Source organism: Leucoraja erinacea, chromosome 7, assembly GCF_028641065.1.
Source record: "Leucoraja erinacea ecotype New England chromosome 7, Leri_hhj_1, whole genome shotgun sequence".
In the NCBI taxonomy this organism is placed as follows: Eukaryota; Metazoa; Chordata; class Chondrichthyes; order Rajiformes; family Rajidae; genus Leucoraja; species Leucoraja erinaceus.
The window spans coordinates 9624026-9641056 of NC_073383.1; the positions used below are offsets into that span (position 1 = coordinate 9624026).

At 43.8% G+C, this 17031-nt stretch overlaps 1 protein-coding gene across 3 annotated transcripts in view; it reads left to right on the forward strand.

Moving 5' to 3' along the window:
* The window catches only part of pms1 (PMS1 homolog 1, mismatch repair system component), an 88644-nt gene that overhangs the window by 5602 nt on the left and 66011 nt on the right, over window positions 1-17031 (forward strand). For all 3 annotated transcript variants that reach the window (XM_055637754.1, XM_055637756.1, XM_055637755.1), the window contains exons 2-5: window positions 5216-5372; window positions 7606-7788; window positions 11755-11857; window positions 15151-15314. In XM_055637754.1, the coding sequence (XP_055493729.1) occupies window positions 5241-5372; window positions 7606-7788; window positions 11755-11857; window positions 15151-15314 (582 nt within the window). In that variant the 5' untranslated portion in view covers window positions 5216-5240. The remainder of the gene's footprint in view (window positions 1-5215; window positions 5373-7605; window positions 7789-11754; window positions 11858-15150; window positions 15315-17031) is intronic.

A 17031-nucleotide genomic window follows, 5' to 3' on the forward strand; every position in this document is an offset into this window, starting at 1 on the left:
GTTAATTGTGAAATAAAATTGAATTTAAATGGAGATGAAATTGAAAGAGTATATCAACCAAAATTCCTGGGAGTGATTATAGATCATAAACTTTGTTGGAAGCCATATAGAATACATCAAACAGAAATTATCTAAATCCATTGCTATTATTTACAAAACAAAGGATCTGTTGAATAAGAATATATTGTATTGCTCGCTTATAATGCCATATATGTCATATTGTGTTGAAATTTGGGGAAATGTATATAAAACAAATATAGACCCTATAATTAAACTCCAGAAAAGAGCTGTTAGAATAATCCATAAAACTTATTACCGTGAAACTACAAATCCATTATTCATAAAGTCCGGGACCTTAAATTTTTTGGGTAGTGTGTATGTAAAGACATTAGAAATACTTTTCCGAGTTAGGAATAAAAGCCTTCCTGTTAGTATTTAAAAAAATAAAATAAAATAAAATAAAATTAAGAGAAGGACATTATAATTTAAGAGGGTTGTGTATTTTTGAAACATGTAAAGTGAGAACCAATGTAAAATATAGATGCGTCTCAGTTTTGGGACTCAAATTATGGAACGGGCTTAGTGATGAGTTGAAATTTTGTAGCTGTCTGTTGAGTTTCAAAAAAGCCTTAAAATGTAAAATAATTAAGGATTATAATGTAAAATTATTAAAATGTAAAATAAGTAAGGATTGCAATTTAGAGTAAATTTTGTTTTTTTTCTTTCCTTTGTGATGCAGATATTCTGGGTTATTTTATGGATTGTATAGGATAGGCAAAAATAACCTTTGTGGCTTCAGCCTATTCCTTTTTCGGTCATTGATTATGTAAACGTTATGTGAAATGGATACATTGTTGGTTCATATTCACACAGATTGTAAAGTTTTGTTCTTTTTAATGTAAGATCGAAATAAAACTATTCATTTTGGTGCCCTGAAATGGGTGACTATGTATAACCCAGCTGTCCTTTATTAAAATCTGACAGCGTGCACTTTTTTTCCTATTACAAATCTCAATAATTCATTGTTATCGAGGATGACACATTTCCACCAATACGGACATACTGTGGTCTGTGGATGAGGAAGTCCACTTATACTACTACCATCAGCAGTTGTATCATACAACTTGAATCTGACAATCTGAATCATCAATGAAGATAACTGAGTCAGTACCTCCAGCAGCCAAGCAACAACACCCCCACCACCGTGTTTCACAGATGAGGTGGTATACTTTGGCTCTTGGGCAGTTCCTTCTCTCCTCCATTGCTCTTGCCATCATTCTGATATAAGTTAATCTTTGTCTCAGCTGTCCACAAGACCTTTTTCCAGAACTGTGGTTGCTCTTTTAAGCACTTCTTGGCAAACTGTAACCCGGCCATCCTATTTTTGCGGCTAACCAGTGGTTTGCATCTTGCAATGGTCATTGACAAATCCACACCTGACTCCTGAAGAGTATTTCTGATCTATCGGATAGGTGGTTGGGGATTTTTCTTTATTGTAGAGAGAATTCTGTGATCAGCTGTGGAGGTCTTCCTTGGCCAGCCAGTCCCTTTGCGCTTAGTAAGCTCATCGGTGCTCTCTTTCTTCTTAATGATGTTCCAAACTGTTGATTTTGGTAAGCCTGATGTCTCTTAACAGTTTTATTCTTGTTTCTCTGTCTCATAATGGCTTCTTTGACTTTCATTGGCACAACTTTGGTCCTCATGTTGATAAACGGCAATAAAAGTTTCCAAAGGTGATGGAAAGACTGAAGGAAAGACTTGGTGCTGAGAGCTCTCTTATACAGGTGCACAACCTTTTATCCGAAAGCCTTGGGACCAGCCACTTCTCGGATTTTGGAATTTTTCGGATGTCGGAATGGAATATTTTTAGCGTAGATTAGGTAGGTAGCGCGGGCGGCTTGGAAAGTCTGGAGCGGCTGCCTCCTCCCCGGAGACCGGGGAATCATTGTAAATCATTGCATAAATGTTAGTCAGTTAGTTTGGAGGGCTTTTATGTTTTGAAGGGTGGGGGGGTGAAGGGGGAAACTTTAATTCTTAGTCCCCTACCTGGTCGGAGAGGCGGGGAGCGGGCAATGCCTTTCCGGGTCGCCGTGCCGTAAGCTCCGGAGCGCTGTGGCCACCGACTCCCAACATCGTGGAGCTGGGGCTGCGGGCGTCCGGCCAAGAACGGCGCCGGTTGGAGCTCAGACCCCGGCAAAATCGATCACTGGATTTGGGCGCCGCAGAGCCAGGGATCGAGTATTAAAGTTCTCTGGAGAATTAAAGTTTCCCCCTTCACCCCCCCACCACCACATAAAAGCCCTCCAAACTAACTGACTAACATTTAAGCAATGATTTACAGATGTTTAAGTGTGTCGGGGAGGAGGCAGCCGCTACAGTAGTACAGACCTGGGTTGACCGTGGGTCGTTTCTGGTCAAGTTTGGAGCCAAACGCTAGATTTGGTGTGCAGACGACATCCTGGAAAAAATGTCCGGGTTTCGGAGCTTTTCGGTTTCCAGAATTTCGGATAAAAGGTTGTGCACCTGTACCTGCATGAAGGAGGCAATTAAACACACCTGAGTAATTATAAACGCCATGTGTCCCAAACATTATGGTGCCCTGAAATGGGTGACTATGTATAATCCAGCTGTCCTTTATTAAAATCTGACAATGTGCACTTTAACTACGTGTGATTTTTTTTTTTTCCTATTACAAATCTCAAATTAGGAAAATAACATCAGATGCGGCCACCTGCTGAGTTACGTCAGAATTTTGTGTTCCTATTGTAAATCCGTTCATTGTCAATGAGAAGTCTATAAAGTTGCATTTTATTTTTTTTTAATGAAAGCTCTGTCTTGATGAAAGATCTACTTGTCAGATACTTTTCCATCAATTCCAGAAACATATTGAAGTCAGCTTGTCTGACACCGCAGGTGATGCCTTCACAGTTTATAACTAGTTGGTATCACAATTGTGGTTTGTTTTAGACGACAGACGCCAAGAAACAACCCCTAGATTCCCATGGTTCTGTTATACTTGACCTGTTTACAGTGCTGCATATTTTGGAAGACATTTATGGGTCATGAAATGCTTAAAATTGAGAAATTAATTCGGATTTAAAATAACAAACTATCTACATTCCTGAACAATTGTTGATCCAATCCAGATGCAGCGTCATTCATTTTCTCTATAACCTGCACCTATTATTGTAAATGCACTCCTCAAAGGTTCAATGGCACTTCATTGTCATGTGTACCTAGATACAGTGAAGTTCTCTGTTTCGCATGCAATTCAGTAAAAAAGGACGGAACAGTGGTGCAGCGGTAGAGTTGCTGCCTTACAGAGCCAGAACTGAGCCTCGATACTGACTATGGATGTTAGTTGTTTGGCGTCCGTATGTTCTTCCCCGTAATCGCGTGCGTTTTCTCCGAGCACTCTTATTTCCTCCCACATTCCAAAGACGTGCAGGTTTGTCTTCGGTAAGTTGTCCCAAGTGTGTAAGATAGAACCAGTGCACTGGTGAACGCCGGTCGGTGGGACAAAGAGCCAGTTTCCATGCTTTAACTCTAACCTAAACTAAACTAAACTAATTCTGTGCTAGTCTTACTCTGTTATACTATGACCACACCATCATGTAAGTACAAAAGTGCAATGGTTGTAGTGTAAGAATAATATATTCCTTCACAGGCAGTACACAAAAAATCACTATGTTTCTGGCACCAACTTGTAGCTTTCACATTTCCAGTTCTTAAAAAATATTGAGTCTTAATTTGACTGCTTCCCCTCATTCTACTCTTTGTAAACGTTGATGACATAACTCGGACCATCCTGTTCCCCGTATTCCTATGCTTGCTGACCCATCCTAGCTACTGTTAAGCATCATCTTGGTGTTAAACTTCCCTTCCTCTTCTCCCTGTCTTTCCAATGTCTTCATCTTCCCTATTTTTTAATTTTCTCCAGCTTGCAATTATTCTAAATATGTGCTCCCCTGCCATTTAGGTAATTAAATGTAACATTAAGGGTGGCACTGCTGGTAGAACTGCTGTCTCAACGCCAGAGACTAGGGTTCCCATCCTGACCTCAGATGCTGTCTATGTGGAGTTTGCACGTTCTCCCTGTGACTAGTGGATTTCCTCTGGGTGCTCCAGTATACTCCCACATCCAAAGACATGCAGGGTTGCAGGTTAATTGGCCTATGTAAACTGCCCCTAATGTTTAGGGAGTGGATGAAAAGGTGGGATAGCAGAGAACCAGTGTGAATGGCTGATCGATGGTCAGTGTGGATTCAATGAGCCGAAGAGCCTGTTTCCATGTTGTATCTCTAAAGTAAACATTACTTCCCCCATATTCAGCTGTCAGGCCCAAACATCTAATGTTCTCTCCTGCTGTCTACCGTAGATTCTGTATTTAAGATGCTCTTTATCCAAGCCAAGTATTATATTACTTCCTTGTGCAACACTCATATTTTCATTCCTCTGAAGTTCTTTAGGTGCATTTTTTGCTATTTGTAAAGGAGGTATCTAAATGGAAGTTATAGTTGTTACACTTGAAAAGGATAAGATTTGGAAAAACGTAATTTTAATTAGAACAACTTGCATTAAACCAATCCATGACTTTGCTAATATTTACTGGAGAAACATACAAGAATATGGGGACGAGAGCAGGCCATTCAGCCCCTCAAAATAGTACTCACATTCAATTAGATCATGAGTCTAGTTGTCTAAACCCTATCTACCAGATAGATTCTCTAAGCCTTAATACCCTTGTCTAACAAAATAGCAACCTCAATGTTGACACATTCCTTTGACCAAAGCTCAGCTGCTAAATGGGGAAAAAGTTCCAGAAATAAAAGCGGATGAAGCCTTAAACACTCAGCTGGTCAGGCAGCATCTGTGGAAAGAGCAACAGTTAATGATTCAGAACCAATACTCAATCAGGACTAGGATAGCGATAGTTTTAAGTTGTAGAGAGATTGAAGGAGGGATGACAAAGGAAGGTGAGATCAGAACTTCCATGATGATAATCTATTAAATAAACTGTGTATGATACATTAATAAGGGCCCTGTGAGAGAGAAAAGGCAAAGGGATTTGCAAAAGCTGTGAAATGCCGATCAGAACTGAAAGAAACGGGACTTGACTTGCTAAGTGCTTCCAACGTTTTCTCTTTTTGTTATGTTTCTGTTTATTTCCTGGTTGTACCTTGTATTCTTACATAACTGATGCATCTTGTTGCAGACATACGTTCGCTCGGGAAGCGACCATGCAACAGCTACCACCTGGCACTATTAGACTCCTTTCAAGCTCTCAGTCAATATCCTCTGTTGTTAATGTCGTGAAGGAACTTGTGGAAAATTCCTTGGATGCAAATGCCACGAGTATTGAGATCAAATTGGTAAGTACCCTGTAATACAACATTGCTGTTTGCCTTCTCATCACTAGTAGCTGAGAAGTAAATAATTTATATTTATGTTAGATCTTTAATGCAACAAAACATCTCGAGACTCATTGGTTCACTGGCACTCTATTGTTACTTGCACCTAGGTACAGTGAAATTCCTTTTTTGCATACAATTCAGTAAAAATCTTATTATACATAAGCACAAATGTACTCGTGTATAAGGGAGTAAGAATAGTGGATTACACTGGGCCATACACGAGTCAGCTTGTTTCCGACACCATCTTGCATCCATCAACATTTAAAGTTCTTAAAAATGTAGAGTCCTAACTTGGCCTTAAAGGCCCATTGCCCCCGGTGACTGCACTGGGTTGGAGTTGCCTGGTCGGCCTAGCAAAGCAATGATGCCAATGTCCTCCACCGTTACTCCGTGCCACTACATGTGGCATCCGATCCACATGCAAAAGGCCTCGTGGAGAGTCGTCTGACTAAATCGACCCCCAGGCTGCTGTAGGGCCTCTGGTGGCCCACTCCACCTACATGTCGACCCGGACACGTCGACCAGCGAACTCAATGTCCCTCACCTCCCATGGTCACTGCTTTACCGGGGCGCCTCCTGCAGCTGACCTCTGCACCCATCGTGCCTCTGAGGGTAGACTCAAAATGCTGGAGTAACTCAGCGGGACAGGCAGCATCTCTGGAGAGAAGGAATGGGTGATGTTTCGGGTTGAGGCCCTTCGGCCTCTGAGGATGCGGGCGATGAACCCTCAGCTGCTAACCAGCACAGTTCCTCTTCTCTGTCCGCCACGGCAGCCATCTTAGGAGGCTATTAAAGTAGTATTGGAAAAAGTACCACAAAACCACATAGGGCGACACTGCTCAAAGGCCTAATTTAAAACATAGATTTTTAAGTAGAATCGAACATAAGTATTTTATGAGCTCAATTTTTGGAAACTAAAGGCACGACTGCCAATAACCATATAACAATTACAGCATAGAAACAGGCCATCTCGGCCCTTCTAGTCCATGCCGAACACTTACTCTCACCTAGTCCCATCTACCTACACTCAGACCATAACCCTCCATTCCTTCCCCGTCCATATACCTATCCAATTTATTTTTAAATGATAAAATCGAACCTGCCTCCACCACTTCCACTAGAAGCTCATTCCACACAGCTACCACTCTCTGAGTAAAGAAGTTCTCCCTCATGTTAAAGCTGACATATGATGCACAAGGGACCAGAATTGGAGGAATGCAATATGTTGAACAACCACAGAGTTGGAGGAAATAGCAGCAGTAGGAAGGATGTGAGTGTATGGAAGGATCTGAAATTGAGGGTGCTGATTTTATAATTGAGATACCGTGGAACTAACATGAGTGAACTGCATTTGCTGCAACTTTACATCGAGGCAGCATAGCTGTGAAGGTGAATTTTGTTGTCAATGTTTACCTTCATTGAAAGAGGGCGACCACAATATGGGAAGTGGTTTACTTTTTCCAAGGTCTTCTTGTAAAACCAAGGAGGATGCCTATGCCATTTTATTTTTAAACAAGTTAACTGGAATTAAAAAAACAAAGTACTGGTGTAACTCAGTGGCTCAGGCAGCATTTCTGGACAACATGGATAGGTGATGTTTCAGGTTGGGAAACAACACTTATCCATGTTCTTCAGAGACGCTGCCTGAACTGCTGAGTTACTCCAGCACTTGTTTTTTATTCCAGTTAACTCGTTGTCAACATAAATTGCAGTGAGTTAGATTTAGCTTTAAGGGCTAAGGGAATCGAGGGATATGGGGGCAAAAGCCAGAACGGGGTAGTGATTTTGGATGATCAGCCATGATCATATTGAATGGCGGTGCTTGCTCGAAGGGCCGAATGGCCCACCCGTGCACCTAATTTCTCTGTCTCTAACTCCATACAGACAGCACCCATAGTTGGGATCGAACCTGGGTCTCGAGCGCTGCAAGGCAGCAACAGTACCGCTGCGCCACCGTGCCGCCCATGGTGGATATGAGAGATGAGGCTTTGGATATGTGAAATGTGATACATCTGATTTGTCCTGCTGCATTATGTGTTTATTTGGTATTAAAACATCTCTACTGTTGATCTAATTAAATGTTTGCTCGTTGGCTACTTTTCAGCAAAAGCTTGTTTGATTGTGACTCAGCATCCATTCTAGATAAACAGTTTTACATTTATGAAGTTTATAAATGTTGTTCATACAATAGGAAAACAGTGGGTTTGACAGGATTGAAGTGAGAGATAATGGTGATGGGATCAAAGCTGCTGATACCCCTGTGATGGGACTGAAGCATTACACGTCTAAGATCACTCATCATGAGGATTTGGAAGCTTTGGAAACATACGGATTTCGTGGAGAAGCTTTGGCTTCTATCTGTGCTGTGTCTGAGGTAAGCGACTGCTATCAAACGTTATCAAGGCCACCACATTCACATTAGCCTGGCTGTAATTTCAAAGTTTGGTTGTCAATATAATGAGTTCTACTACAATGTGATAGATGTGTCCTAAGAAACATTGTGTTATAGAAAATCGAATTACAAAAACAATTGTGTCAATGGGAAAAGGTGTCTAAATGAATCAAATGCTCGTCTAGAAATTTCTTAAATGCTGTTGGCGACTCTCTCCCACCACTCTCACGAAATGCAGGTACTCACTGCTCTCTGATTGGGGGAAAAAAACCCTCAGATCCTCACTAAATCTCTTTCCACTTATCCTACATCGAATACCTCAGGCTTTAATCACCACGAATGAGGAACAGATTCCTGCAGTCAACCCTGTCTATATCTATATAATTAAAAGTTTCATCTTGACCACTTCCTATCTGCGCTGTATATTGATTTTAGAAAAAAACGCTACCATATATCGCCATGATTTTTGGCCATCTTACACACAGTCCTCCTTTGCTGAGCAGGCCCCGAAGATTTTACACGTCGATGAAAAATAAAAAAGTTATGAGTGTTTATAAAAAAACAAACCTTGATATCCTCTCACCTGTCAATCACTGCGATGAAGGTAACGCCCCTTCTGGGGGTGGGGGTGGGGCAGGCCTATTAAAACCCCAGATGCCTGGGCATGACAGTCACTCTGCAAGATTGCGAGGGAGAGGCCACGACTCTCATTCTAAGCTGTGAATCAACTGAACTGTGAGTCTGCAATGTATTTGCAATAAATGATTTGTTAGCCCTTAATGAACATGAAATGAGTTGTTTGGCCTGCCCTGTGCTTGAAACTGCAAGAGAAATGAGATGAGCTGTTTGGCCTGCCTGAAACCACTAATTTCAGCCCACAATGTCCCTATGAGCCGAGAAACCAGTCCCTTTTGCCCCAAATGCCCGTATTAGCCCAGGAGGACTCCCTTCGGCCCATTAGTAAGTATTCCCCCTGCAAGTATTAAACCTCACCCCAGTATTGTTCTCCCTCCCTTCATTGGCTCCCTGTGAGATCCAGGCCAGGATAGACTTTCCTCCTTCATTGCTGTGATCTGCAGAAAAAGATTAAACATTTCTAAAATTGATTCTCCACCCCCTTCCCCCTTCTCTCTCACAGAGTCTCTCACCTGTTTTTATGGCAGAATTTCTGGCAGTTTCTGAGCTACCAGGCCTGAGTGACTGAGCTGCCAGCCCAATAATCCATTCGGCCCACAATGCCCATACTAGTCCTCTAAAAACCAGTCTCTTTGGCCCACAACACCCATACTAGTGCTCCAGAAAGCCCCCCCCCCCCCCCCCCCCCCACTGGCCACCAATATTGGAATTGGAGAGGTGGAATATTGTGTTGGGACCCAACGAGTCCCACTTAGTCTATTTCTTTATAATCCTCCCTTTCAACCTCCTCTGCTCTGCAGAAAACAAACCTAGCTTGAGAGTTGACCTCAAGTAGTACTTTGGTGTAACTGGGCTCGCTAACTTTGCCAAGCAGTATGCACTGTACATGTGCTGAAATCACATTGGTGACAAGTGGAATAGCAGCAATCTAAGAGACTATTTCCATTATGTGAAGGACTGCACTCTGGTCGGGAGGGTAGGTAGGGAATCAAGATTGCCTTTAGATGTAGTGTGCAACCATAAAGCATTAGAGGATGAGGAAGCAGCTCCTTGGCATCTACTCATGCAATCCATTATGCCTCAGTGGGATCATCTCTCATTCTCTGTACTCTGTTCTAGCTTGTGGTACAGCAGCCACGTCTCAGGACAGTTACTTCCTGACCTCAGCCACGTTACTTTGGCAGCTCAAACGGTTATTGCTACCAGAAAAGAGGGTTTTGATTAAAAACATTGTTTTTAAATAGCAGCAACAAACCAAGAATTTGAACCAAAATAAAGGTTAATATTATCACAAGATGAATGCTATGCACTAAACTGATCAGATCACTTTTCCCATTTCGATGTTAATCTACTTTGATTAGATGAATCTTGGCGATTTTACGAAAAAGAGAGAAACAATTGTATCTCAAATTCTTTGGATTTTAATACCAATTCTGAATCATGTCGTGTTTCACGATAATTTGATATTTTCCTGAATAACTTAAAAATGTCTACTCTAAACAGAATGTTCAAATCCATAATTAGAGTTTTGTTTGTGGATAACCATAGTTTTTACAGATGTGGCTAACTTTCAGCTGAATTCATTTTCTTGAAAAGGCAGTTGATGTGGATCCACATTTGAGTTTAGTTTCATTGTCATGTGTACCAAGGTCAGCGGAGAGACAATACATGATTAGTTGCATTTACACATAAGTTGCATTTAGACAGTGCCTTGCAAGGGCTCAGATTATCCCAATGTGCTTTACAGACAAGGGTGTACTCACTTCTGCAAAATCGTGACAGTCAGTGTGTCTGCAGTGAGCTGCTGCAAACAGCAGTCTGTTTTTTACCAGATAATCGGTTGGTGAAGTTAGATTTTAGAGATACAGCATGGAAACAGGCCCTTCGGCCCCCCGAATCCATGCCGACCAACAATCATTCCATGCGCTAACACTGTCCTATACTCTAGCACCAATTTACAATTTTACTGAAGCCAATTAACCTACAAATGTTAGTGTAATGATGAATCTTGCCAGAGGCACTAGAGATAAATTTGTAAGTTCTCATCAAAGTCATACCTAGGGCTCTTTTATGCTCAGGCTGAGCAGGCAGACGGGGTTTTGGTTTGACAAGTTGCAGTCTTTCCCCTCCCCCTTCTCTGCCCCAGCAATGATGCGCTGGATTATGAATGGAATCTATACCTTCAACCCTCTGACTCTGCAAGAATCCCACCAGATGAACCGCTGCTTACACTGTGAAACTAGCACCCGATTGGAACGTGGAAGGAAGCCTCTGCAAGTAGTTCAAATGGTTGAAGGTTTTTTGCATGTTCGGTGCAAACAGGGAGCAATTAATGTCATCTGAAAGCTCAAAGCAATTTACAGCAATGTTTTTAAAGCTCTGCATGGTTTAAAAATAATCAGAGATTAGCCAACACAGAGAAGAGATTAATAGTGAGATTAATAGTAGACACAAAATGCTGGAGTAACTCAGCGGGACAGGCAGCATCTCTGGGGAGAAGGAATGGGTGACGTTTCGGGTGGAGACCCTTCTTCAGACTGTTCCTTGGTCATCGGTGTCGACTCTGATTTATTCTGAAACTTTTCATACCTCTAGTTTTCCTCACCCCTAAAGAAGGGTCAACCTGAAACATCACCCCTTCTCTCGAGAGATACTGCCTGTCCCGCTGAATTATTCCAGTATTTTGTGTCTACCTTCGATTTAAACGAGCATCTGCAGTTCTTACCTACACAACAGTGTTTGGGATATCTATCTTGGTTTTCTGTTTGCAGTGTATACAGATATTGCCGTCAGATGGAGAACATTTGTAAGTTCTCATTAAGTCCGCGAGCATTGCCACTTTCATTTCACTGCACATCTCGTATGTGTATGTGACAAATAAACTTGACTTGACTTGACTTGACTTGACATTCCCAGATGTATCCACTCAAGCTGTGGATAAAAGGCACATGCTGGAGATTGTTCTACATTACTCTTACATTTTATTTGGAAAACATTCTTCTTTAATGAAATTGGACAATGAGTGGTGGATGAGCACCGTGAGATGGTGGCACACAGCAAGTGGCACTCTATCTCATACAATATCCAAGTTACTTCAGTGATCAGGCTGAGACTGCGGGCTCATTTCTGTTTCTCAACCCAGTAGAAAGAAATGGGCTGTCAGCCCTGTCCTGAGATTGATTTCATCGCACCTCCCCAACATTAACCTAGGAATCTCATACTTAAGGGCAAAGTTTTGCATTTGGGATTGTCATCTGTATACCTGTAAATGTTTCACTGCATAAAACACTATCCCCATCCTTTTTTCCACAGGTTATTGTCACCACCAAGACCGGTGCCGATGAAGTGAGTACTCAGTATACCCTGGACAATGCGGGACGTATCATTTCACAGAAGCCTTCTCACATAGGACAAGGTATTCTAAGTCTTATCTACGTTGAGGATATATGCGTCTGTGCTGGTGGTGAGGTAATAAAGGGTTGAGGTCTGGACAATGGATCTTTAAACATTGTGACAAGAATTAAAGTGGGGAGAGGAGTAATTAATTAACTTTAAAAAAGTAACAATGACAGACTGAAATATCTTGAAGCAACTTTGGAAAAAAATAAATCAAATTTATAATTTGAGTCTACAGAGAAAGTTATTTTCACCATTGGATTTAAGAGATCTCAAAAATATTATGGTGCACTAATTTATAAATCTCATGCAAAGTCACGATTTCATTTCTATAATTCTTCTAAATTGTCATTTAAAAAAAGAGATAACGCATTTATATTGTAACCATCATTGCCTCAAAGCATTCCAAAGCACTTTTAATTAAGTACATTTATAATGTAAACATTTGATCAATTTGCACCCTGTGAGGGACCACTAAATTAGAATAAGATTATGTCCAGGGAATCTGTTACAAATCTGTTACAAATAATTACTTCCACCAGAGAAGAGCTCTGGTGATCTTATTTTAAATGTTGCCATGTAATTTTTTTTGCACCCTCTTGAGAGACCAGCTTTGCATGCTGTCTCGTCTGACAATGCAGCACTTTTCCACTGCCTAAATAATGTGACCATGGCTGGAATATAACAACTTTCTGACCCATAATGCAAGTACTAATCCAATACTGACATAAACATAAAGGTGCATATTCTAAGGTGAGTCGACAATTTTACGCACAAGAGATTAATGGGCTAGTTGTAAAGAAGTTAATGAGCTAATTACTCTTTACAAGTGTTGAAAGTGTTCACTCTTGTAGATTTTGAAACCTAGAACTGGTGAAGTTCTGCAATGGTCATGTTGCAATTCCCCATTTCTGACACTAGATGGAGCCTGTAAAATCCCGACGGTCTAATAGACAATCTTTCAAGTTCCTGTAGCAGGATCACAGATACACCAAGCATCAATGCCTTTGTCCCTGATCCATGGGAGATCCACTCATTCAATAGTTTTATTTTAAAGCTGTAGTTCCTATCCTTTAAGCCAGTCTATAGGATATAAACATTAAATGTACACAAACAGCATGGATTCTTGGGCAGAATGTATTTTCAAATGTGTATGGATAGTATAGATTTGACTATCATTTAAACATAACATTCAGTTAGTTTCTTTTGTCTTCGTTATGTTCAATTTATATTCCATCAGAATATATGTGATTAGGATTTGAGATACTGGGAAATGCTGTGTGATTAGAGTTCTATATACATTTTTCTGTATAGTTCTGTATTTTTCAGTGGATGACATGAAGCTGGGGGGCAGTGTTAGCTGTGAGGAGGATGCTAGGAGGCTGCAAACTTGGATAGGCTGGGTGAGTGGGCAAATGCATGGCAGATGCAGTATAATGTGGATAAATGTGAGGTTATTCACTTTGGTGACAAAAACAGGAAAGTAGACTATTATCTAAATGGTGGCCGATTAGGAAAAGGGGAGATGCAACGAGACCTGGGTGTCATTGTACACCAGTTATTGAAAGTAGGCATGCAGGTGCAGCAGGCAGTGAAAAAAGCGAATGGTATGTTAGCATTCATAGCAAAAGGATTTGAGTATAGGAGCAGGGAGGTTCTACTGCAATTGTACAGGGTATTGGTGAGACCACACCTGGAGTATTGTGTACAGTTTTGGTCTCCAAATCTGAGGAAAGACATTCTTGCCTTAGAGGGAGTACAGAGAAGGTTCACCAGACTGATTCCTAGGATGTCAGGACTTTCATATGAAGAAAGACTGGATAGACTCGGCTTGTACTCTCTAGAATTTAGAAGTTTGAGGGGGGATCTTATAGAAACTTACAAAATTCTTAAGGGGTTGGACAGGCTAGATGCAGGAAGATTGTTCCCGATGTTGGGGAAGTCCAGGACAAGGGGTCACAGTTTAAGGATAAAGGGGAAATCCTTTAGGACCGAGATGAGAAAAACATTTTTCACACAGAGAGTGGTGAGTCTCTGGAACTCTCTGCCGCAGAAGGTAGTTGAGGCCAGTTCATTGGCTATATTTAAAAGGGAGTTAGATGTGGCCCTTGTGGCTAAAGGGATCGGGGGTATGGAGAGAAGGCAGGTTCAGGATACTGAGTTGGATGATCAGCCATGATTATATTGAATGGCGGTGCAGGCTCGAAGGGCCGAATGGCCTACTCCTGCACTTATTTTCTATGTTTCTCAAAACTTCTGGACCTGGGACTTGGGGCCTCCATCTGCAACTGCTTTCTGGACTTCTGTCAGTCAGTTCATAACAATACCTCCATGCTGACTCTCAACACTGGGCTGGTTCTGCAACAATGAGATGACGTACAGGAAAGAGATCAATAACCTAGTGGTATAGTGTTAGAACTAGCCCCAAACATCAGCAAGATAAAAAAAGTTGGTTGTTTGACTTCAGAAAGTGATGGGGTTAATAACTTCATATTATGAGGCATCCATATCACCAGCAACATAGCCTGGTCCCTTCACACTGATGTGATCAAGGAATCCCATCAGTGGATTTTCTTTCTTTTGTGTTTGAGAAGATACGGCATGTCCACAAGAGAGTGGTGAATGCAGCCCAGTCCATCATTGGCTTGTCATGTCCTCCCATTCAATCCATCTTCACAGAGTGTTGCATCAGGAAGGCTGGAAGCATTGCCAAGGATGGCTGCCACACTGGACATCCCCTTTTCTTTCATCGACCTTCAGGGTGAAGGGAGAGGTGCTTGAAAGCTTGGAAGTGCAAACTTGTGCACTACAATACTGAGAACTACATTCTGTATTCAGTATCTTCCCCTTTGTTCTACCTATTGCACGAATTTGACTTGATTGTTTTTATGTTTAATATTGTCTGACTTGTTTGGATAGCATGCAAAAAAACCCATTTCAAAGTACCTCTGTACACAGGACAATAATGAACTTAAACTTAAGAACATTTTCTTCCCCACAGCAATCTGATTGCTGAATAATTACCTCTTTCACGCCACATTCCTACCATGTACTCTTACTCTTAACTTTACCTCATTGGCCATTCCATTATGGTAAATTAATATTCATTTGCACTCCTCAAATTTAGCACCACATTCTTTCACCTTTCTGATGTTTTGCACATGTTGCATCTGTTGTTCTGTTTATCATTATTTATATTGTGCTCTGAGGTTCATGTGAAACAGGAATTTTATTGCACTGTCGTGTCGATAACAATTAACTAATCTGCAATTTGTAATCTGTCGCTAAACTCAGTTTACATCACACCCACAGGAACAACTGTACTTGTGATCAAACTTTTTAAGAACATACCTGTGAGAAAACAGTTTTACTCCACTACCAAAAGATGCAAAGATGAGCTGAAAAAAGTTTATGACCTCCTAATGGCATATGGCATAATAAAGCCAGATGTTAGGATTACGTTCACACACAATAAGGTAAGAAAAACTATTTTACATTATTAAAATTGTTGGAACAGAGGGGGAGAACAAAGGGGACCTGGTGTGTATACTTTATAACTTTGTCAGTACCCTTAAGGGGCTGTCCCACTTGGGCGACCTAATCTGCGAGTTTAGAAGAGTGTCTTCAACCTTCAAACTCGCAGCATGGCCGCAACATGGTCCTAGGAGGACCTGAGGTCGCTGGAACTCTCATGCACGAAGTTCCTGAATACTCGTGGCTTCAGCTGAGCGGCAGAAACATTTTCAGCATGCTGAAAAATGTTCCGCGAGTAAAATTTGGTCGGCATGGTTATTTTTTACTTGTTGTGCAGTGGAGTGGAGTTGCTATTTAGTTACAGGCAGTCGATGGCAGCCATAGGCAATCTCCTTCGCTAACCGGGCATTTTGATTGAATCATTGGAGTTTTCAGGACCAAGTTGTTGGGTTTTTGGCTCTAAAAGATAGGACCAGTAGGTAAAATGCCCACAAAACTTTATTATACTTCCTAAAAGTGGCTCCCACCCCTTCCCCCCCCCCCCTCCCCCCCCCCCCTCTTCTCTCCCCCCCCTCCCTTCTCTCCCCCCCCCTTCTCTCCCCCCCCCCTCCCCCCCCTCCCCCTCTCCCTCCCCCCTCTCTCCCCCCCCCTCTCTCTCCCCCCCCTCTCTCTCCCCCCCCTCTCTCTCCCCCCCCCCCTCTCCCCCCCCTCTCTCTCCTCCCCCCCTCTCTCCCCCCCCCCCTCTCCCCCCCCCCCCCTCTCTCTCCCCCCCCCTCTCTCCCCCCCCCCCTCTCTCTCTCCCTCTCTCTCTCCCCTCTCTCTCCCCCCCCTCTCCCTCCCCCCCCCCCCCCCCCCCCCCCTCTCCCCCCCCCCCTCTCCCCCCCCCCCTCTCTCCCCCCCCCTCTCTCCCCCCCCTCCTCTCCTCCCCCCCTCTCTCCCCCCCCCTTCTCTCTCCCCCCCCTCTCTCCCCCCCCCTCTCCTCCCCCCCCCTCTCTCTCCCCCCCCCCTCTCCCCCCCCCCCCCCCCCCTCCCCCCCCCTTTCTCCCCCCCCCTCTCCCCCCCCTTCTTCCCCCCCTCTTCTCCCCCCCCCTTCTCTCCCCCCCTTCTCCCCCCCCTCTCCTCCCCCCCCTCCTCTCCCCCCCCTTTCCCCCCCCCCCCCGCCCTTCTCCCCCCCCTTCTCCCCCCCCCCTTCTCCCCCCCCCCTCCTTCTCCCCCCCCCCCCCCCCCTTCTCCCCCCCCTTCTCCCCCCCACCCCCCTCCCACAACAAAAAATCCTCTCTCTTTTTTTTCCCCCCCCCCCTCTACCCCCCCCCCCCCCCCCTTCCCCCCCCCCCCCCCGCTTCCTACTCCCCTCCATGGTTCCTTGAACAGGGGGACCAGAGCTGCCCCCTCTTCCCACCTCCCCCCCCCCTTCCCCCCCCCCCTTCCCCCACCCAGGCCCCCCCTCCCCCCCCTTTTCCCCCCCCCCCCCCCCCCCCCCCCCCCCCCTTCCCCCCCTCTCCCCCCCCCCCCCCCCCCCTTCCCCCCCCCTTCCCCCCTCCCCCCCTTCTCCCCCCCCTTCTCCCCCCCTTTTCCCCCCCCCTTCTCCCCCCCCTTCTCCCCCCCCCTTCTCCCCCCCCCGTCTCCCCCCCCCTTCTCCCCCCCCCCCCCCCCCTTTCCCCCCCCCCCCCACCTTCCCTCCCTCCAAACACCTCCCCCCCCCCCACCCCCCTCAATTCT